The sequence below is a fragment of the Siphateles boraxobius genome, unplaced genomic scaffold (genome assembly GCF_051911475.1).
Source record: "Siphateles boraxobius isolate OS27281-9 unplaced genomic scaffold, OSU_SipBor_1 46, whole genome shotgun sequence".
Classification (NCBI taxonomy): Eukaryota; Metazoa; Chordata; class Actinopteri; order Cypriniformes; family Leuciscidae; genus Siphateles; species Siphateles boraxobius.
This window is the reverse complement of record NW_027509097.1, coordinates 6,702,677-6,726,451: the sequence shown is the minus strand read 5'-3', so window position 1 is coordinate 6,726,451 and position 23,775 is coordinate 6,702,677. Positions and strand designations below refer to the sequence as shown.

The 23,775-nt window shown below is 37.2% G+C and overlaps 2 protein-coding genes across 5 annotated transcripts in view; both read right to left on the bottom strand.

Annotated features, from left to right (window-relative positions):
* Nucleotides 1–17,432, bottom strand: part of llgl2 (LLGL scribble cell polarity complex component 2) — a 32,715-nt gene extending 15,283 nt beyond the window's left edge. For 2 of the 4 annotated variants that reach the window (XM_077200499.1, XM_077200501.1), the window contains exons 1-10: nucleotides 17,194–17,409; nucleotides 6,600–6,732; nucleotides 5,296–5,393; nucleotides 3,808–3,889; nucleotides 3,245–3,360; nucleotides 2,090–2,248; nucleotides 1,459–1,621; nucleotides 1,214–1,346; nucleotides 564–618; nucleotides 58–212 (exon numbers count right to left, since the gene is read on the bottom strand). In XM_077200499.1, coding sequence (XP_077056614.1) covers nucleotides 58–212; nucleotides 564–618; nucleotides 1,214–1,346; nucleotides 1,459–1,621; nucleotides 2,090–2,248; nucleotides 3,245–3,360; nucleotides 3,808–3,889; nucleotides 5,296–5,393; nucleotides 6,600–6,674 — 1,036 coding nt within the window. In that variant the 5' untranslated portion in view covers nucleotides 6,675–6,732; nucleotides 17,194–17,409. Of the gene's footprint in view, nucleotides 1–57; nucleotides 213–563; nucleotides 619–1,213; nucleotides 1,347–1,458; nucleotides 1,622–2,089; nucleotides 2,249–3,244; nucleotides 3,361–3,807; nucleotides 3,890–5,295; nucleotides 5,394–6,599; nucleotides 6,733–17,193 lie in introns of all 4 variants that reach the window. The other 2 variants (XM_077200502.1, XM_077200503.1) reach the window with 2 other exon arrangements.
* Nucleotides 17,433–17,817: 385 nt separating this feature from the next.
* galk1 (galactokinase 1) lies at nucleotides 17,818–21,347 on the bottom strand. Its single transcript, XM_077200498.1, has 8 exons — nucleotides 20,960–21,347; nucleotides 20,059–20,248; nucleotides 19,605–19,724; nucleotides 19,211–19,346; nucleotides 18,914–19,095; nucleotides 18,662–18,812; nucleotides 18,298–18,460; nucleotides 17,818–18,152 (listed from the first exon to the last, which is right to left on the bottom strand). The coding sequence occupies exons 1-8, from the start codon at nucleotides 21,128–21,130 to the stop codon at nucleotides 18,081–18,083; spliced, it is 1,185 nt and encodes a 394-aa protein (XP_077056613.1). The 5' UTR covers nucleotides 21,131–21,347; the 3' UTR covers nucleotides 17,818–18,080.
* Between the last annotated feature and the right edge of the window lie 2,428 nt (nucleotides 21,348–23,775).

Here is a 23,775-nt window from a genome sequence, read left to right as displayed (position 1 = left end):
GTGTGTTTGACATTTTAAAGAGGAAAAGAACCATGAGTTCTCAGCATGTCTCTCTACCTCTGTGGTTCTCTCCCTCGCGAATAACGAAGAAGTCGATAATACGTGAGGTGAAGTCCAGCGCCTCGTGGGTTTTGCTGTGGATGACGGAGATGCAGTGTCTGTCCCCGTAACTGGCCCTCGGCATCCCTCCGCTGAAGATGAGGAATGGGGGACTGGGAGGAGAGGACAGAAGACACATTATTTTAGATAGAGTTTACTAAATGACAAATCCCCTTTGGATCTTCCAGAACTTTCCAAATATTTTGATGAAAAAGGAGAACAATAAAGCAATATGAAATGAAAGGACAGCATGATAAAATGGGCTAGTGGTTAAAGAAAAATCTGATAGAGGATCTTAATGTGGAGTGGAACATATTAACCTTCATGGAAGGTTTAAATATTAACCCAACCGTGTGAGTCATGGAGAAGCACTCTGTGAATGACACCATAAGCAAACACACCTATCTCAGCATCAGTCAGTGAACACTCACAGTGCTGTCCTATAAAGAATATACAAGACTCACCCTTGTTTTGATGGCAGCTGTATAATTTTGGATATGGCCTTGCAGGGGAAGGTACCTGTGTGGAGATGTAGCTCATTTAAGGACGTAAGGAGAGATAGCTCAATATGAATACATTTGACCAGTCAAAGATAATTAAATATCATTTTATTCTTTTATTATTTATATTCTTCAAAGAATCCTGAAAAAGGATTAACAGTTTCCACAAATATATTACAATATAAGGATCATGTGACACTGAAGACTGGAGTTATGGCTCTAAAAATTAAGCTTTACCATCACAGGATTAAAAAAAACTTTAAAATACATCAAAATAAACTGTTCTACAAATTGTAATAATATTTCACAATATTATTATTATAATTTTTTTTATATATACAGCATTTGGATAAAATAGATGCAGCCTTGGTGAGCATAAAAAGCTTCTTTCTAAATAATTTAAAAATGTAGCGAAAATACACATGCATTGTATTCATACTACAAACATGTATATTTACAGCACATACTTTATTAATGGTCAAGAGGTTTTTTATTAAATGTAGTACACATGCATAAAGCACACAATTTAGGACAGCATAGGTTTTCGAACAGAAGCACATCGTCCATTTTTAAATTGTAACTAAAAAGAAGTCATTCCAGTAAAGCAATCTTACCATACGGGATCTCCTGTTTTTCGGGCTCCGTTTGCGGATCCTCACCAGTGACTGTCCACTGGCAGTAGCTCCCATCACTATGGGAACTGAGAATGTTCACACCATCCTCCATCCACCAAACACTCTCTAGTTGCTGCAGAGGACACAAAAAAGGGAAAGTTACAGGCCTCTTCTTAGAACCTTAGAATGCTTGGTTAGAATTTTGAGTTTCAGAGCTTAAATGACAACGTTGCATTATATGGTACCTGTGTGCTGAGAAAGTGTTGGACGGGACGCTGCCGATCCAGATCCCACAGAACCATCAGGCCTCGGCTGTAGCCGATCAGCACCTGCCGTGGGTTGAGCGGGTTCTCATGCAGAGCTTCAACACACTCCAGATTCCTGCGGCCAGCATAATCCTCTGGAACTCTGGGAAAGTAGCGGTGAACAGATCAGCGATCACAAAGGGTAACTGTAACAGTCATCTGAGGCATGTGAAAGTGTTGCATTATACCATTCCAGAGAAACTATTTGAAGAATGTATGCAGCATGTGTATATAGATAAAATGAATTGAGAGATTATAGAACTGCAAGTTACAGAACAAAGAAAAGTATATTAAATATGCTAATTTTAGTTCTTGTCTTTAAATACAGAGTTCATATTAAAAGTGACCAAACATTTATTTAACACTATTTTGGGAAAGATAAAAGACAGAAACATTAAATATGTTACATAAAACATTAAAGACAGTTTTAAGATAAATATGCAATTTAGTATGGACAAATTCAACATTTAAAGCCAGCAAGTGTGTTATTTATAAAGAATAGTACATATTACTGAAAAAAAAGATAGTGGTTTTACATGAATTCATAAATCTGACCAATGTGACATCTGACCTGTTCTGTACATCCTCCACGCTTATGTTGTTCTCCTCCAGTTCTCTGAAGCCTGGCACTTCTACAACAAACACGTGTCCACCCTCCGTACCCAGCAGCAGTAGCTCACCCGATGAGTGTGCCAGGACGGCCGTGACCCGCGTCACGCTGGGAGGGGCGCTGTCACATCACAAGAGGGTCAAAATGAAAGCGCTAGTGATTTGTTTTCTACCCCAGTTACACTTAGATTAGACACTGGATAGACAGTTAGACTAGACTGCTGGGTTATTTTTAGGTCATATACCCTTTTCAGTTCCAATGCATTATAGACGTTTTTCCTTTTAATAATAAACATGGACACAAAAATGCATATTTTCTATGTGTTCTCATACATAATTGTAACCAGTTGCAAGCTATTTTTAAAGAGTAGTACCAATAATTTTTAAACATGAAATCGCATTATCTATCCATCTGTATGTAATTTTTTTTGTCACTTTCATAGTACACACACACATAATGGCCAAAATAATGTTTTAATGTTTTAAAATAAGTCTCTTCTGCTCACCAAGGCTTCATTTAATAGATCCTAAATACAGCAAAAACATGAAATATTTTTACAATTTAAAAAAAACGTTTTCTATTTGAATATATATTTAAAATGCAATTTATTTCTGTCTTGGTAAAGCTGAATTTTCAACATCATTACACCAGTCTTCAGTGTCACATGATCCTTTAGAAATAATTCTAATATGATAATTTGATGACACAAATATCTGATGTTTTCGGATCAATTAAATTTCTTTGTGGGTGGAGCTACCCAGCATGACAACAAAAATAAAATACAAATGATCAAAATGTCACTTGATGTTGGTTAATTACATATTATAAATACAGGCTTCAAACAAGGCATTATAGAAATCATTCATTGATGGATAGAAAATGACATCACAGATTTCAAAAAACAGCTACTTTGAATCATGGAAGTCACCTGACAGCACTATGTATGGATTCGGAGCACAAGTGACTATTAGTAGTGTCTGGATCAGTGTGACTCAGTGCTCATGTCTCATTCTTTGGGTGTGTGTGCGCATGACCATCCGAGTACATTCAAAATAAATCTTCAAACATGATCATTTTAGATTGTGGTGAGTATGTAGGTGTGGGTTTTTGACTCACCCAGGTGGACCAGAGAGAGTGAAACGTCCTATCTCAAGCAGCTCGGACATGCTGTTATGTCCACGAAGCGTCCACATGTGCAGACTGTTGTCATCCAGTAATGTGACAAACTCCAACTGCAAAAATGAAATAAAAATAAAATACAGCCATAAATCAGAATAGTGCCTTTATTTGCAGAACAAACTTGTAAAGAAATAAATAAAGTATTAAATTCACTGTGAATTATCCAAAAATAGTCTGCCTGTCTGTCTATCTATAGTATCCATCGTATTTATCATATCTATCGTAACTTATTTAGTTTATTTATTTAATCAGTTTAAAGTTACAGATCTATCCATCTATCTATCATTTTGTGTTAAAATAATATACACAGTTCTTGATATAAAATGTCTCATACCATGGCATAATATTTTGCTGATATATTGAAATAGCAACCTCACCCAAAACCACTAATTACTCATTGGAAGCCAAATCCCAAAGACTGGAATGAAGTCCAAATTAACATGAACAAATTCTATGTGAGATCAAACATTGATTATACGGATTAAAGTTTAATGCCGTACCTGGTTTGGCAGGAAGTGCACCTGTGTAACTGCCGCATTCTCGTCGTGAAGTCCCATGAACTCCACACCTGGAGCTCCGTACCTGAGAACTGGTTAAGGAAACACACGGCAAACACACAGCACAGAAGACTGAAACAACCTGGTTTTGTGGGGTTTAAAAGTCAGACAGAAGCGAATCATTAGGTGTACAAACGCATTGCGCTGAAACACTATTGAATAGTTAGGATTTTCAAAAATCAACATTCTGACCTAAAAGTGATTGGGCAGAGCAAAACCAGAGACTTGAAAATCTGAGGGATGGTAATACCCACCCCATCTTCAACATCACAGAGGCTTTCCCTAATCGGCCTGCTGATGGCGATGAGATGAAATTGCTCATAACTCCTAAACCGCTCATTGCAGACTCAAGTATCTTATATCATTGGAATCCTTGGCTCAAGACGCTTTTTGATAAATTATCAAATGCTAAATGTTGATGATGATGAAAAATGTTAAATTATTGTATATTACGCGATTTTTCATGCATGCATGCGAGATTCATACTGTAAGATAGATCTCCTCGTTCTGAACCATTGCTGTCAATCAAATCGTTTGCTAAATATTGAAGATTATTCGAAAAAACTACTTTGCGAACTAGTCCTAGGTTTTACGCTCAACCTCGATAAAACCACTGCAGGACAATTCTTTGGACTCTAGTTCAATTAGTATCTTTTTGGATAGCTATACCAGGGTCATTTAGAAAACAGGCGTGGACAAGTCTACCCAAAAGCCTGTCAGTCCTAAACAAAAACTGAAAACGTTGCGAAATTAGGTGAGCACATGCGAGATATGACTCTAAAGAAGCATACAAACTTTTATGGACATTGGCCCAAAGGGCCAATAACTGTTAAAAAGGTGTGAAAATGCTATATTTCTATGGCAAAATCCGACATGCCTGATAATACTCTATTCATCTCTGATTTATGTAGAACTCCACAAAATTGGGTGAGCACATGTAATGTATGATTTTAAAGAAGCATGCAAAGTATTATATAAGATTGGGCCATAAGTGGTGCATTAATAGAATAATGCATAATAGCAATAAAAATAAATCAAATGTATTTATATATATATATATTTTTTTTTAAACAGGCATATTTTGGCCAAATACAAGTTACTCATTTCTATTTCCTCTTCAGTAAATGACTAACAGAGAAAATTGCGCAATAGTATGGGAAAAAATGTTTCATGAACATGTGTTCTCAGCTCTACGCACTAATATAAACTGTTCCGCCTTTCAAAGTACCTGCATGATGGGCGTGTACGATTGAGCCACTATGAGAACAGCCACACAATAAACTACAGGAAATCTCATCATATCACATTGTAGTCACTCTGCCCTGAGGATTCAGAGACAGGGGAATGGAATGTGACTAAGTGGGATAATTTTAGTTATACACAGACCAAATAACCAAAGATTGGTAATGTCATCAGGTTATTGTAGGATACAGTTTGATTGCTCCTGATCTGGTACCGATGGCCAGGAGATCCAGGCTGGGGCTGAATCCCAGAGCGCTGGGCTGATGGGGGAAGCCATGTTCTACAGTCTAAAGACAGGACAGAAATGAGAGTGAAATGTCACAAATATAGAGCTGAACACACCAAGACTATTATACACAATCAAGGGCTCTGGTATAAGTGGACTACATGGGTAGCTAACATTTTAAGATATTATAGTCGTACATAGTCTGTTCCAAAATGGAACATTTTTAGGGAGCACAATCTTACTGCCTTTTAAGAGGTCTAATTTTGAGCAAATTATATAGCAGCATCGCATGTATCCTCCACAGAGAAGGCACAGTTTTAAAAATTGTTACAAAAAGCTAAGGGTGGGAAAATCCATCCAAAATATAGGGTTGCATGATTGATTGGAATAACAACAAAATCACATGGCCCAGTGCGTTTATCAAATTGAAAAGGCTGCATTTAATTAAATATGGTGCATGTTTAAGAGTGAAACACTGCTAGGACACTTATAACATGCATTTAGGAACGGAACGTGCGCCAAACATCTTCCTAAACTTGTAATGGGAAGCGCTTATAAACTGGCTGCTGTTAAGAAATAGAAACTTTAAGGCAGGGAAGGGGAACGTCGGTCCTGGAGGGCCACTGTCCTGCAGAGTTTAGTTCCAACCCTAATCAAACACACCGGAACAAGCTAAACAATGTCTTCAGGATCAATAAGCCTACAGGCAGGTGAGTTTTTTTTCAGGGTTGGAGAGTACTGTAAAATACAATTATTTTACAGTGAAATTGCAATATTCCTTTTTATTATATTTTAATTTAGTAGTAATAATAATAATTTTTTTCAATATAATATTATTATTTCATAGTCATATTGATATATAAATCACAAACATTTGGGCTAAATTTCACAGCCCTTCAAACAAGCACAGCAAACCTGGAGCTTTAGAAATAATAAATAAGGTATTTTAAATCGGGGGCGGTTAAAAAAAATGGTAAATTATAATAAAAAGGATGGATACACCCCAATATATGTGTATGTGTAGTTGAATCTCCCACATGCTTTGTGTGAGGAATGCTATTTCTATGACAACAGAGTTTCCCACCTATCTAGAGACACAAGACTTTTCGTCACTTAGGAAACAACAGTCACAGGGAATAATTCAATTTATATAATAATTCACATTCCAGTCTCGAAGAATAAATAAAATGGCACAAAACTGCTGAAAAATAGAACTTGTGTATGTGTAACAGCAAAACAAAATTTCTACAGAAGAAGGTTTGATCACCTTGTTGAACTGATAGAGATCCTGTTTGTGCTTGTCCCTCTGAGACTCATGTCCATGACGCCTGAACCTCTTCATCGTCCCTGGACGAGCAGGGACCTCGCGCTGCCCTCTCTCACGGTTTCTCCTCAGCCACCTAACAAGAAAGGAGGGATACAGGGCTAATCAGACAAAAACAAAAACAAACAATATGCTTATAAATAGCAACAATGACAAGAAAAAGGAAAAGAAAATCAAGACTTAAAGCAGTAGTTCACCCAAAAAATAAGAAATTCTGTCAGCATTTACTGCTCTTTACAGCCGTGGTCACCATTCAGTTTCATTGTATGCTGCAAGAGAGCATTTTGCTAAACATCATCTTTTGTGTTTAGGGCAACAAATTCAGCCATACAGGTTAGGAATGACATGAGAAAATGTAAATTATGGCCATTTTTATTTTTGGGTAAACTATCCCTTTAAAAAAAAGCCACACACACACACAAATTGAAGCATTACAAAGGGTGCACTACTCAAACAGACTTTCTAAAGGGTTATGTGTGTATTCCACTGAAAAAACAATGGATCTGATAGGATCAGGAATTTCAAGGAAAGGCTTGTGGGCTGTTTAACTGAAACTTCACCCTCCCTCACCACCCCAATTTCTGTCTTTCGCTCTCTCTGCCCAGCCCCCGCAGGGAGATCCTGGATCTCTGCAGTCCTGACTGAAGCAGCTTTTGTTCTGAGCTGAACGCTATAACAATCCCTCCCCTCATCTGAGCAAACAGCACCTGATGAAAACACCTGTTGCTCTGGGGAAGCCGGATCAGAATGAGCCTCTTTTAAATGGACAGAGAAAGGAGGGGTGCTACCTGCTTTCCATTAAAGAGACCACTCAGACTATAACAATACACCATAACCTGTGAATGGACGGCAGTTTCTCTCACTCAGAGCTTTAAACAGTTTGTATTTGTTGTGGGTGAAAACAGAAAGATGCCTTTGGCCATTATGCTTCGTTTACAGACTATTACGAACATTACCATAATCACGCAAGCATCCTTATTACTATTATAACTTTCCACAATGCATTTGCATTGTTTGCGCAGGCAAGCACATCACACATTTTCTTCAGATTGGATTTTTTAAATGAAATTAGGGGCTAATATCAAGTTAACACAATTTTAGGGCATAATACACCACAATTTAAAGGTTTGGGGTCAGTACATTTAAAAAAAAAAAGTAATACTTTTACTCAGCAATGATGCATTAAATTGATCAAATGTGACAGTAAAGGCATTTATAATATTACAAATAAATGCTGTTCTTATGAACTTTCTATTTATCAAAGTTTCACTGTCTCCACAAAAAAAAAAAAAAAAAAAACATTTTTCCAGCATTGATAATAAGGAATACTTATTGAGCACCAATTCAGCATATTAGAGTGATTTCTAAAGGTAATGATGCTGAAAAATCAGCTTTGCCATCACAAAAATAAATTACATTTCAAAATATAATAAAACAGAAAACAGTTATTTTAAATTGTAATAATATTTCAATCACAATATTACGGTTTTACTTTTATGGTTACCGTGGTACATTTAATAAGGGAAAGCAGTGCTAACAACTGTGTGTACACACAAAACACACACAAACACACCAGCAATTCTGAAGGAAAAAAGTGAGGCTACCAGAGCACAGCCAAAGAAAACAAGAAGAAAACAAAGACTGAGTCAGTCTCTATGATATTGATTATTGACAATAAAAACAGCATCAGAGTGACATATTCAGGTAATGTTTACGCCACATCACACTAGAACTCCCCTGAGAGCGTGTCTAGACAAGAATAATTGATCACACTTTCTGGAGGTGATCACATCAGCATTTCAACAGGAAAAGGGACACATCCCCCCCATCAATCCTTTCCAAACATAACCTTCTCAGTGAGTCAGTTGCCCTGCTCGGCTCAGACACATATTTCTATGATTATCACCACTATTAGCCAAGAACGTTTAGTCATCAAGCATGTGGCTACAAATGCTTCCAGAGAAGGGAAAGAGCTCCGATTTACTTATTTTTAGGACCAGAAACCCAAGGGTTACAGGACCATGTAGGAACCAGCCAAGAAACTAAAAAAAAAAAGAAAGAAAAAAGTGAGAGTCTGTAAAGCTTAGCTTAAGGGACAATAGTAAAGTGGGAGGTCTTCTACTTAAGAGTAAGCTAGGCTTTATGAGGGAAAACTCTCAGCGGGAGAGCTGGAATAGAGTGAAGGAGGGAGAAAAGCAGAAGAATTAAAGAGGCCAGCAAGTATGAAACAATTTCTGAGCAACATACTGATCATTGGGACTCCTTCATGAAGCAGGTTCATTGAATTTTGCTCTCTGAGATCAATTTAACACCTCCATCCATCTAATCCTGAGTTAATTAGAGGTAGAAAAAAAATAAACGGCAGTTTGTTTTTGAATCCTGCTGGGAGGAATTATGGCGGAGGTGCATGTGAGGGCATTAATGTGGGAGTAGTGGCTCTAGCTCGCCTAAATTAGAGGTAGGAGGCATGTGTGGAGAGTTCATAGACTTTAAGGAGAATTGGTATGTGGAACTAAGCAGCCGAGCAAACAAAGAAACACTCAAAACATACAGACGACAGATTCATTTCACTGGAATATGAAATGACGTGATGCATTAGCAAAGGAAGTATATATTGATTAGCTCTAAAACAGAGGCATTCATTTAATGCATAGAAAGAATCAACTTAAAAGGGATCATAATATGGATTTTTATTTTTTTATTATTTTAATGTTTTTTGAGGTTCACTTGTAAAGGTAAAACGTTTTTTAGCGCACACACACACAATTTTCTAGTACCTTCATTCTGACCATCGGTCTGAAATGACCCGTTTTGTGAGTTGAAGTCTTGTCATTAAACGGCCTATGTTATGATTGGCTACAGTCATTGCATAGGAAACACGCCCCCTCACTACTGCACGCGAGTAATTGTTTTGAAAACATTATCCATTTAAAACCGTCATTAACAGACAAAGCATTATTAAATCATTTACTTGCTGCTGTCACTGTCAGATCCAATACAGTTGGCTGCTTCATCTGAACAAAAGTTTCTTTGCGAACTCTCCACTACACTGTGCCTCATTTACAAAACAAAATGCTCAGAACAAACATAATTCTCTGACGTGATCCGGGACACCATTCAAATAAACCATCCACTTGTTTTTGACGCTGGGATCCTTCTGAAGTTTGTACAGAGACGCAAAGAGCGGTTTAAACTTGACTCGAAGCAAACGTTCTTTCACTCTTCCATTCGTCCTGTTGCCGACAGATTCAGGTGCGTGGAGTATGTCAGAAACTGAACGCACAGTTGTATACTGTATCCAGTGTAGACACATCAGTGTCAGTGATTATAATGGGTTCTATTTGCTTTTGACGTGATGCGGCGCTCACATCGAGAGTAGGCAAATGTCAGCCGTTATGCGACTGAACGGCAGTAGGTGGGGACTATGGTGCGATGATGTGTAACTTTTCGATGTCTTGTTCTGCAGACAGTCAAATGCAAATGTATGTGTGTTAGGCCTGCACGATAAATCGTTATAAAATCGCGATCTCGATTCACCCTGTTCACGATTTAATTTTTAAATGACTTCGATTTAAAATAAAAAAATTAAAAGATTTGTCCTTTATTTTGAAAGGACAGCTCTCACAAAGTTCAGGGCTTCACCCCCAGCCAATGACAAAGCGCCTTTTAGCCACGTGTTTCACTCGTCGAGCGACCTCGGTAGTTCGAAAATATTTAGAACCATATTCAGCGCAGTGCGTTAATCTTCTATTTTTGGTAACCTGCTACTTGAATGGCCAGTTGAATGTAAATTGTACAAAAGGCAAGCAGTTTAAGAGTGTTTCTTCTTTATTCATTGAAGCCTCTATGTTTACAGGCTTGTGGTGATGTGCAATGTTCTATAGGTGCCAAAACAAATATTTTTGGTACTGCCAATTTGTTTTGTTTTGTCATGGTTCATGTGTGCAATAAACATTACACTTCATGAGAAAAAAAAAATCGTTGCAGAGAATCGTGAAATCAATTCTAAGCTAAAAAATCGTGATTCATATTTTTCCCAGAATCTTGCAGGCCTAATGTGTGCCTGTGTAACGTCACAGGTAACCCAATATCAGAACGAGCCATTTTCGGAGCTTGATTAAATAAATGCTTTGTTTATAATGAGGAGGATATTTTAAGTTATGAAATGATGTTTTAATGGTTCAAAGACCTATATAATCAAAAGACCAATGCAAATTTGATTTCTCAAGTCATGACCCCTTTAAAGCAGAATTATAAAGTCCATTGTAAAACTAGATTTTTATATTTTTTCAATAACGAGCAGGACATACAATAAATGTTCATTTCAAATTGGGCTAAGCCATAGTTTTGTGGGGAGCGCAACAAAACAGATTGAAACGATTAAAATGATAACAATTATTATAGAATTATTAAAAATATGTTATTACATACTCATAATAATTACTATTGTTACATTAACATTTATATAAACAAATAATAAAAATGTAAACATAGCATTACTTCACGCCACGGAAAGTTAGTTACAAACTAACTAGTCCTAACTAACCAACCATGTTTACTAACTGAAAAGGGATCTATACTAAGCCCTTAATAGGTATGAAACCCACATCCACAAATCTCACCAATGGCTGGTGCAACCCTACCCTTGTCCCTTCTACAATGAAATGTATAATGGGGATTTTAAGGACCTGTTATATCAACTGCGAGATAATAATAATTCGAATTGCTTGGAAAATCTCCTTACAAGTCACATGATTTGAAGCATAATTTATGTCAGTATCACAATAAGTGTGGAACAAATTATGCCCAGTCCTATACGTAGAGTAACGGGCTTGTTTAAATATCCACTGAGAGAAAACAAAAAAAGCATTTTAAACTAAACTTAAGTCCTTGTATGTTTGGGAAAGCTGAATTACTAAAGTAGACATAAACCCTCAATGCCTTTTTTAGAGAGCCCATTTTGAAAGCCCTGCGGTAAACAGTGATACGACTGAAGAATCGATACGCTTAGAGATTCCTCTTAAAGGTCATGGCGAGGGGTGACATGATATAACACAAGCACGTCATCATGTTTGACGACTAACTCGTTGAAGAGTTACTAGCCTAAGACTTACAGCTTAAGGATAGCAGCCATAAAATAGCACCCTATAGTCAGAAGAGGTCAACTGCTTTTTAGTTTAAAAACAGCCTGCGCACGCCCACAGTAAATTCAAGACCGACAACACTCATTTCATGACACAGCACAACACAAACTGAGCAGAGTTGCCAGATCCAAAACGTCACACCCAGCTTTACGGTTGTTATTACAGTAGGCTACATATACTACTCATATAAATTACTTCTATTACTAGTTGCACAAAGCATTCGTTAAAAAGAGAAGCAACAATTCAGATGTAATTTCAGGTGTTGAAGCTTCGATTCTTATGGCCAGTTTCAGTAGAGCAGGTTCTGCTTCTTCATTCGTTACAGAGGTGCCTCTGTTAAAGAACAATTGTCTCAGAAGACAAGACCTTATTATTCATTTATACTACCATTAAAAAAATTGGGGGTCAGTAAGGTTGCATTTCTTTTTGAAAGAAATTAATACTTTTATTCAGCAAGGATGCATTGAATTGATCAAAACTGACAGTAAAGACTTTAACATTGTTCTTTTTTTAATCAATGCTGTTCTTTTTAAATACTATTAAACGAATCCTGACAAATATCCATCACAGTTTTCACAAAAAAATATTAAGCAACGACTGTTTTCAACTGTGATAATAGTAAGAAATGTTTGTTATTAGAACGATTTCTGAAGGATCATGTGACACTGAAGACTGGAGTAATGATGCTGAAAATTCAGCTATGCTATCACGATAATTATATTTTAAAATTGATTAAAAATAGAAAAGAGATAGAAAGAAATTGTAATAACGTTTGACAATACTATTACTGTATTTTTTATCAAACAAATGCAGCCTTGGTGAGCATATGATTCAATTTTTCATTAAAAAAAATTCTTACCAACCCTGTAACATTTTGAATGGTACATATAGTATACACAAATAATACAATAAAATATAAATAAATATTAAATCTATGGTATTTTTGAATCGCCCATATTATCATATCCCAGGTAAAAATTAAGTCTGACTGCTTAAAAAAAAAAGTAAGTGCCCTATGAGCAATACTAATAGTGCAGCCTCAGCGAGTACGACTAATGAATAAAGCAAGTTAGATTTGAACCTACTTTGTCTTTTGTACTTGTAAATTCCTCTCATTGCATCAGATAAGGAGTTTCAGCCAAACTGTCCCTAATAACCCATTACTAGTGACATCACTACATTCTCAGCATAGCATCCCACAGGAAACAAAGATCAGAGGAGAAGGCAAGATAGGAGAAACCTGTCCTGACATGAGCGTGGAACTGTCAGTGAACTCTCACCATAGACGTTCTCCCACTGCTGCATAACCTGGTTTCACACAGCAAGTTAAATGTGTCATGCCTGTCATTTTGGGAAATCGAGGAATTGCATATCCCATTTTTAGACTCAATATGGGGAAAAGGGCAATAACGAATTAACTAAATGATATTTGAGGTCAAGAGAAAGTCAGTCAAGTACAAATAGGTCAAGCTCTGCAATAAGCATCAGCTACACCCTGATTGAGGGAGAAAACAGTATGCAAACACAATGAAAACCAGTTCAACTGCCACATGATATGGATGGAAAGAATATACTATTGGAAAAAAATCTTTGTTTTAGGACACTACGAGTCAGCGGGTTGTTCGTTTTTAAATAAACACGGACACTAATGATTCAAGGCGCAACAATTAGAATTGTTTTTCTGCATTGGTTTAGATATGCACTCGCCCTGCCAATATTTTCGCTGGCCTAATAATTTATTCCTGTGTTGCAGAGCTGAATTGTCAGCGTCATTACACAATAAAACAGTTGTGCTGCTTAATATTTTTGAAAACTGTGATAAAAAAAAACATTCAGGATCCTTTGATTAATAGAACCTTTGAATGTTCCTTGGAAAGTTTTTTTCCTTTAAAAAAATGAATAAATAAAAAACACACCACACAATCTTACCTAAACTTTTTAATGGAAATATAAAAAAATGAAAATAAAAAAACATATTGATGTTTTAATTAAATGTTAACAGTTATTTACAAAACATTATATTATTAACTTTTAATTATATATATATATATATATATACACACACACACACACACACATACATATCAAAAAGTATTTTATTATGGAATTATAGGAAACTATGCAGCGGTATACCTGTACTGAAATCACAACAATAAAACCCAATACATGACAGACAAAAAAATATTTATATGATTTACAAAGAGGGTTGTCAAACATACTGGTATTACCGGTATTTCAAATAAATAAATAAATAAAAACTGCATTTCTGCAGTAACGGTAGTGCCGAGTACTTGGTATATTCAGTACCCGCTGATTGACGCTTCTTTCAAACGCTCTCGTTCGTGTTTGTCTGAGCGCTCTCTGAGCATCAAAACTTTCTATCTACAGTGTTTTTACAAGCGTTGAGCATTGTAGCCAATCACAATCATATCTTTTGAGCATGTGAATGCAATTGCCTATCAGAGATGCTAGTCAGCATTAGTCAGAATCCGCTTAACACTGCTGAAAACATGAGGATTTGTTTTGTTCAGCGCGAACCACACACACTCTCGAATCCTTTCATTATAACCAACAAAGTGTAAACGATGTAAATAACGAGATTCATTAAACAAATAAGAAAGCTTTTTAACAGGGGTTTCCACGGGAGTGCAGACTTCAGTGAGCTTGTGCTTAGAGACTGACAGCCTCAGTGATAATAGAGAGGCTCTTCTCTTGCTTTCTGTTTATTACCCATTCACAATCTGAATACAAGTTTGCTGCAAAATGTATGGACTGACAACCGTATTTAAATGCGCGATTTAATCAGAAACTGTGATGATGGACAGTGATAACCCATAGATGAGACGAAACAAGTACAGGGCCTGGGCCTGTGTGTATTCTGAGGCATACTGTCATAAAAAACAATAATCGCAGCTACCTAATATAACAAAGTCCATAATAAGTAACTTATGACCAGCGGTGAGATCATACAGTGCATTTTTATCTGGTCAAAAACGTCCAACCTAATCAGACATCCAGGAGACAAAAGTTCATAGTGCTTAAAAAAAGAACAGCTGAAGAGGATGAGGAAGTGTTGGATGAACTTCCTCTCATTCTTACTGGTCATTGTAAAGCTGATCTCTCCCTGCATGCTATCACCCAAACCAACCGTTTGTTGCTGTGGAAGTGAGAAGCCTTTGTTTACCTTCTCTTCCTCTTGGTATAAATGCAAAAATAAGATCTTGTCTATGGCTACAGGGTGTGTCCCACCACAGGATGTCAGTCCCCAAACTCAAGCCTTTCCTGTCTTCTCTGAGAAACGTAAAAAAAAACACATTTACACCCAAACGTCTCAAACTGACATCAGACTGGTAAACCAAACTAGCTTCTTGATGCATTAACCAACGGCAACAAGTTCAAGTTCTCTGGAGCACAAATATTAAAAATATGAATTTATGGACATGGACATGCGAATGAGCAAGAACATGAGCGTTCTAATAAAATTGTGGCCTCATTAGGGCAGCCTTAACGGCATTAGCTGCAAAACAGACAGGTGTCAATGAAGTCAATTTCCATTAAAAGGTTTGGGGTTGGTAACTTGGTAGGATTCTCAAATAATTTTGAAGAAGTAACTTATGCTCACCATTTATTTGATCAATAATACAGTAAAAACAATAGTATTGTAAAACAATTTCCATTTAAAACAACTTTTAAGATTTTTAAAAAATGTAATTTATTCATGTGATGGAAAAACTGAATTTTCAACATCATTACCCCAGTCTTCAGAGTCACATGACATGATCCTTCAGAAATCATTCTAATATGCAGATTTGGTGATCAAGAAACATTTCTTATTAATACTAAAAACAGCTGTGCTACAGCTGTGATACATTTTGTTAGGATTCTTTAATGAATAGAAAGCATTTATTTGAAATAGAAATATTTTGTATTATAAATATCTTTTCTGTCACTTTTGATCAATTCAATGCATCCTTGCTTTATAAAAGTTTACATTCAAAAAGAAAAGCTAGTAGTGCTATTGATACTTTTCTCTAAATGTGCATTGTTCTTCATTCGCACAGTATCCGTCTCCGACACGTATTTCAGATCAATCCTTGTGTCAACACAAGCATGGCGGGTTTGAAACGAAGTCTAGTTTTTCAGGTACATTAACACAATTTTGTATGTGTTATCTGAGGTCACACTGAACAAGTCCTTTGCATTTGCTCTCCTAAAGGGGCAAAGCTCAATCCAGCCATACATTACAAGCGGCTTTTGAAAGAAATGACCCGAGATTAATTGCATGTGATGCCAACAGTCCTAATCACACTATATATGGCACAATAGTTACTTGTGGTCTCCATCAATATGTTTAATCCATAAATTAACCATGAAGGTAAATGAAGCTGTGCATATGAGAGAAACATGACATCAGGAACATGGCTGTGTGTGAAGCAATATGAGAGGCGGAGGCTTAATCACTCTCGATTCTCAACCTGTCAGACCGGTGGGACAGCCATCCAGTAATCTATGTCAAGGACAACCAATTCCCCCAGTGCTTTCCAAAGCACTTTACATTTACACTCAAACTAAAATAGACAAATAATCATGCTGTCCAGTGCCCAACGCGCATTTCTACAAACATCCACAACTTTTAATTTAATGAGTTCTTTATTATCCAGCCTACCCAATAATAGTACTATTTAGTCGGTCTCTCATCTGTGTTTGCAGGTCAAGTAACTTAATGCACTGTTCAACAATTACTTAACTTTTTTAAATAAACAGTGAGAAATCTGTGTGTGTATATATATACACATATGCTTTTATGTATATATATATATATATATATATATATATAAAACAGAGAAAAACAGTTCTCACTAACAAAATAAATGGTCAGTGCCATTGAAACACTTGTAAGCCATTTAAAATACAGTAACAGTACGGGACAGATAGTAACCAGAGACCTAACAATGCATGATCTGTTCTTTCTTCAGAAGGATGCAGTTTCATGATAATAAGGGCAACAGAAGAGAACACGGTCAGGGTTAGGTGTTGGTTTCGTTTTAGACTGAAGGTTATTCATTAGTTAGCTGAATAACACTCCAAATGCAAAAGAAGAAAGTAAACTACAGATTAAAGAGGAGTCTGTAAACAGACAGTGTGCAAGTATTCCATTATTATAACATATGTTAAGTTCATACAATGCTGTAACTTAAGAATTCCCTGCTTGTGTCTTAAAACCTAGTGAGATTCTTATCTAGACAGCATTTATAAGTCTCATATTATGAACATCTGTACGTTCGCGATCTAGCCAGCCCAGTAGGCTACGTTTTGAGAGACACATCCATAAAGTCGGGTTAGTGGAAACACCTGTGGCCGAACAGCAGTCGACGGGCCCGGGCAGGACTCACCTGATTCACCGCGGCCTGATGTCCCGGCACTGTCCACGATTCAAGCGGTTAAATCGATTATCCTGAGGTGAAGAGGAAAACTACGCCGGGCTGTGAAGGAGAGCAGGCTCGATTTATGTTTACCTCGGCTTCGAGGTCTGTGTATGGACACAGTGGTGGAGGATTATCAGAAGTGTTTCCTGCTGCTCTTACTGCTGATTTGCGCTCTGGCTCCTCCCTGAACAAACGCTTTCCGGGACAGCTCAGTATGCGGCCAGCAGGGGGCGCACACACTATAAAACTCAGAGCACAATCTCTATGACCCACTAAAATTTATAACAAAAACAATACATCATATACAATTTTTAAATGTTTAAGTTTATTTTAAACACTTGAGCTTATTTACTTAAGTAAATAAATAAGATGTATTTAGCACCCCCCCCCCCCCTCCACTCCATTCTCATTACAGCAATGCTGCTGAAAAGTATAATATTACACTCATACATAGCCTATAACATAATTATGTACTTGCTATATGCTATACTTTTTGAGTATAATAAAATTCATTTTAACAAATTATTTGAAATATTGTTTATATGAATCTCTAAAAAAAAGATTTGGTTAAATAAAGGCAAACACAATTCATGTTATTACATAATTGCTTTATTACATACATAAACGCCCTTTATTTTAAACTTTTTTAACAAAACTTTTTAAAATATTTAGTAGGAATTGGACTTCTGAACGCAAGATTGTAAAGCATACACAGATGTTAGAAAAATGTATGTATTAATAGTATTAGCAAAATTTGTGGCATTGATGGGAGAAAACTGATGCTAAGTATGAGCTTATTAGTGATTAAAAAAAAGACATGGAAATCCAATGACTTGCTTAGCACTGGTTCAAAATTATAGACTGAAAGCATGTGCTCCTTCTGATGGGGTAGTTATGAAGAAAGTTGGAGATCCATGATATTTCTCCTGTAAATACACAGAAAAAAGTATAGTACTAAGTTATCATTCAAATAATCATATTTCCTAAAATATCCAGAATACGCAGTTCAGCCATTTATTTGGATGCAATTTTCATAGAAAGATTCACAGATGATCTTAAACTTGTAAAAACCTGAATGTGTTTCACTGCTTTTTCCGTGGAATAAGCCTGAAGCAATGTAACTGTGCATCCACCGAACCCTCCCCCTGTCATCCGGCTCCCGAACACCCCATCCACCTCCAGTGCTGCCGACACCAGCTCGTCCAATTCTGGACAACTGACCTCGTAATTATCCCTGAAACAAACAATATCAACCCCAGTCAAAGAATGCATCATTAAAAGCCATTTAACTGCCAGTTACCCCCTATTGAACAACTGGGTTAAGCAAACAGCATTTCAGCCACTGAAAAGTACTTCTAATCTTGGGATGTTTTCAAGGATTTGACTTCTGTTAGTCTTCCAACATGATAATCTTGCTTCGATTGTAGATGTTTACCTAAGAGAATTGTGGCTCTCCACCATCAGCCTCCCAAACTCTTTGTAATCGCCTCTCTTGAGTGCCTCGGCAGCTTGCTCTGTGCGTTCGATCTCCTCAATCACATGACGTGCCCGTCGGTACGTCACACTGTCCAGTCGATCCTTGGCAGCTATGAATAAATTCAGATTTTTACGAAATATGTATATTTTATTATGAAATTACCTAGATTAAAGACATACTTTATGGTGCCAAAATCTTTCTTGATCTTACCCTCCAAATCTTGCAAAGTAGCCTCTCTTAGACTTCTCTTGCCCAAAGCGACTGCTGCGTTCTCACATTGTTTTCGTCTGGTGGGATACTCGCTGCCTGTGAGCGAATGTCTAATGTTGGAATTAGTGATCAGGATTACAAGTCCAGGGTCAGTTAAAGGGACAGCGGTGGCTTCCAAAGATCTGAAAAGATTGCATTTAATTTTTTGCATTTAATAGTATTTTTGCAAATGAGCAACTAAATATAACTGATTCATTCTAATCTGACAGAAGAATATTGATCAGCAAATCTACTTACCTGCAGTCAATGAGTAATGCATGGCCCTCTTTACCCAGAACAGACACAAACTGGTCCATGATGCCACAGGGCACAGCAGCATGAGTGTGTTCAGCCTGCTGACAGGCCACTGCCTTTGCTACCTGATTCCCATCATCTGTGGAGGGGCAGACATTATGTTCACCAAGGCTGAATTTATTTGTTCAAAATGACAGTAAAAAAACAGGAGTTCTGAAATTACTTTTCCCATAATTTTCCAAGGTGCAAAGCTTGTGGAAACAATCAAAAACTATCTATTACAACCTCAGTTTGTATTAAATGCTTTATATCTTATCAGTAAGTCAATTTTTCTATGGAAAAAATGAATGGGAATTTTACAAAGGCCAAATAAAAAGTATGACTCAGAAGTGATTACCTGGACACAACTGCTGCAGGAAGGTGTACACCGCCACTTCAAGTGAGGCTGAGCTGGAGAGTCCGCCTCCTAGTGGCACACTACTGGCTATTACAGCTCTAAAGCCAGGGATGGGCCTTGCTGTGTAAAGAGAGGACGTGAAAGCAAAACTAGGCTTGATCAGGTTCAGTTAAGAAATACATGCGTGATATTAATACGTATGAGATTAATATGCACTCCATTCTGCAATAAGTATATGTTCAATCTATTGTTACTTTCAGAGTAAGACAACAGTGTGCTCAGCAACTATTCTGCAAGTGTTGCAAGTATTGAACACTGCATTAAAAAAGTTAGTCCAAAGATGAGTTCTCAGCATGGGCCCCTAGGGTCACATTTCATCCTAGAGACTAAATGTACACTTCCTCATTACTTCCCTTTTTGCCAGATAGACAAAAAAATGATAGCAAAAGATTACCTCTGTAGTGCTGTACAACTCCCTTTACATAATTGGCCCAGTTTGGCTGCCCTCTTAAAAGTGGGGTCAGTTCATTTGGGAGATCAAAGTCCACCATCCTAGGCTCATCAGCAGATTCAGTCAGAGTTACAACACAGCACTTCTGGCCAGAGGTTTTGCTGCCCACCATAACGGTCACCATCGGTAAGGCCTGCAACCATTCAAACGAACTTTATAACTCAGATTGTCAGTGCGTAATTGCTGGGTTTGATCTGAGAAGAACATATGTTTGTTCTTATCACTAGTTCCTATTAATGAGGAGAGTTGGATGTGTGTAAATTGATCACACTTGTCAATCTGTTATCTACAATAGAAAGTAGGCCTATCATGTGAAAGTACAATCATGTGAAAGTACAATCCATAATTTCCATTGTTCAGATATCAGTTCAGCAGGATAAGGTACCCTGCATCCCCTGCAATTTATGACAAAGAAATAACACGTTATAAAGTTTACGTATCAAGTCTCTTTGCACTAGATTTGGGAAGTCTGATTCATTCCCTGGAATCGGTTCTTTCAAATAATTTGATTCAAATGTCCGGATCAAATCAAGATAGTAGCCTATAATAATTACGTCATCACAAACTCCATCAAGCACAATTTCTCCTTTACTTTTTTATTAATAAGGATGTTGCAATGTCATGTGCCACACTTCAGATGGTTGCTTCCATGATTAAGCTCCCAATATTTGTTTCACATTACTTTGGTCAAAAGAATGTCGTAAATATTGCCACACAATTACTTTACAAGATATTACTTATATATATATATATATATATATATATATATATATATATATATATATATATATATATATACCAACACATGCTGTTAAATAGGATTTAGTCGTGAAAGTGTTATTACCATTGGGAGGACAAATCCTTCATTATAATCTGTGTGTTCTCCGATTAAATTCACACGTCCTGGGGCGCAAACTGCAACATTGGCATTATCCCCGTCAAATGTTTCCCGGTACACACGACGAGCCTCAGAAACTAAATCTGCAACATTTTTAATAGGACAAATGTTTGTCATTGTGGCGCAATATTGCAGTAACTTTAAGTGAAAAAGGTAGGCCTTATTCTGTTTTCGACAGATTCCCGTTAGCTGAAGCCATGCAATTTAAATCACGGAGCAAACAATGTACAGCAGTCAACGGGGAACAAAACTGAATTAATCCATAAAGTTCGTGTAAAGAACAGAAACCAGCGAGTCAGGGTCATATACTTCCTACAATGGTCCTGATTGGTGCAAAAAGTCATATGACACGTTTTTCAACACGCCGCTGATGCTGTTCTAACCTGTAAAATATGTCAATAAGCCTACGTATCTATGAAATTTCATTACAGACCAAGATCGAATTAATATATGAAGGTAATATGATGCCATAAAGAATCGCATGCGCAGGTTAAGATTTGTGAAATTGTAGCTACATAAATAAAATTTGCATGTGCAAGAGATTTGTCCTGAAGGTTTAAATCGCCTCTCAAGTGTAAGAATAACAATTTGCAACATTTTACTGAAAAGGAGACATTTATACTTTGTTTTAATTGATAGAACATTGCAGTGTTAAAATACAAAATATAATTACACTTATCTTTATCTAATGTTTATTTAAGCAGACAAATTAATTGTATCAGGGACATACATTTATTAGGGGCCAAGCACCGAAGGTGCGGAGGCACCTATTGTATCTGTTCCGGTTCTTATTATTAGGGGCCAAGCACCGAAGGTGCGGAGGCACCTATTGTATCTGTTCCGGTTCTTATTATTATTATTATTATTCTTCTTCTTCTTCCGACTGGGCGTCTATGGCAGCCCCTAGAACCGTGTCCGGGAAAGTTGTTCCGGTTTGACATTCTGATAGAGGACAGTCCCAACAGTAATTGCACCAATTTTGGTGTCTCTAACTCATTGCCTCTAGCGCCACCACCTGTCCAAAGTTTCACTTTTATTATGCTAATAACTTTTGAACCGTAAAGCCTATCAACAAAATTCTTTTTTCCACTATTTCCTGAGCTCACGCTGATTCGATTGCACCCTATGACGTCATTTTCCGTCATCAAAATATGGCCGCCATTTTGAATTGTCCAAAAAACCTACTTTTGCGAACTCGTCCTAGACGGTTTGTCCGATTCTCACCAAAATTGCACCAGATCATCTCCAGGCAGTGCCGACAAAAAGTTATGGAATTCAAGTTGATTCGTCAAACCGCTTTCGATAAACGCGCAAACAAATTTTACGTAGCGCTTACGAAAACAGACGTAAGGCTGTATCTCCGCAACGCTTAATCGTATTCAGACCAAACTTGGTACATGTCATCACAAGCATGACCTGAGGCTACATGCTGCGTTTCGGCGCAGCGCCACCTACTGGTCCGGAGATATGAAAAACGGCTATTTTCGCTCATAACTTCTGAACGGTTTGTCCAAAAATCATAAAAGTGGTCTCTGTAGATTCAGGGCGTCATGCCGAGTCGACTGATATCAAATTTTCCCAGATCGGCCATTTTGGCTGTCGGCCATTTTGAATTATGTGCTAAAATGCTGTATTTTTTGAACGCATGAACGAATTGTTACGAAACTCGGTATGGGTCATCGGTACGATGCCCTGAAGGAGCCTGAGAAGTTTCGAAACAGCGCCACCTAGTGGTAAATTTTTTTTTTCAAATGCTTATAACTCTGGCTGTGGTTGACTTATTTTCACGGGAGTCATCTCGTTGAGGTCCTGAATCCTTGCCGAGTCCACAGATACCAAACATGCTAGGTTTCAACTTACGGTTTGTGTAGCGTTGTGATTTAGCGCTTAAAAAACATTTGCCGATATCTTCGAAACCGCTAGTCCGATCGAGACGAAACCACCGTCAGAAGTTTGGAACCATAGCTTGTTAACTATATGTGAGAGCCCAAATGCCAAAATATTGATGGTAAGGGGTAGTAAAATCAAATCAAAGTCACGTGTCAGTCATTTTTGATGCTTTTTTTCATATAAATGTCTAAAACTCCGAAGCGAATTGAGATATTTTCACCAAATTTGGCACACACATGTATGGGCTCATTCCAAGGACACAAGAAAAAAATTGTGGGATTTTGCCTCTTGGTGGCGCTATAATAGAACAAAACATGAAAATCCCATTGATTTCAATGCAGTTTTGTGATGTGAAATGCTATACTTAATGAACACATTGCTGTAACATTATGAAACTCAGAATTTGTTACCAGCACCTTGCCTTGAAGGTACTCAAAAGATTTCAAGACAGCGCCACCTGTTGGTCAAAAGTAAAAATTACATTTCCAAAAATGCTAATAACTTTTTTTTAAATGTGCTTATTGTAATGACACTGGTCTTAATAGATTCCTTGGGTCATGCCGAGAACATAGATACCAAGTTTGACGTATTTGGACGAACTTCCTGTCCGCCATCTTTATTTACTTTCAAAACCTTCTTTTTCGAACTTCTCCTAGACCATTCGTCCGATTTTCACCAAAATCGAATCGTGTCATCTCCATACCGTGCCAACTAAAAGTTATGGATTTCGTGACGATAGACGAAACCGTTTTCGTATACCGCAGCAGCAAAGTTGAGACATGCTGCCAAAATGACTATTAAGTCTTTATCTCTGCAATGCCTTGATATTTTGACACCAAACTTTGTATGTGTCATTGTCACCTCACTCTGAC

Bases quoted from the DNA above. Each gene is read 5' to 3' on its own strand.
- galk1 (XM_077200498.1), bottom strand. From the start codon at position 21,130: ATGACAAACATTTGTCCTATTAAAAATGTTGCAGATTTAGTTTCTGAG. The intron at 19,725-20,058 runs GTAATCTTTTGC...CTCTTTACACAG, and splicing joins AGTTGTACAGCACTACAGAG to CAAGGCCCATCCCTGGCTTT. The intron at 18,461-18,661 runs GTAAACATCTAC...TGTTTGTTTCAG, and splicing joins GAGAGCCACAATTCTCTTAG to GGATAATTACGAGGTCAGTT.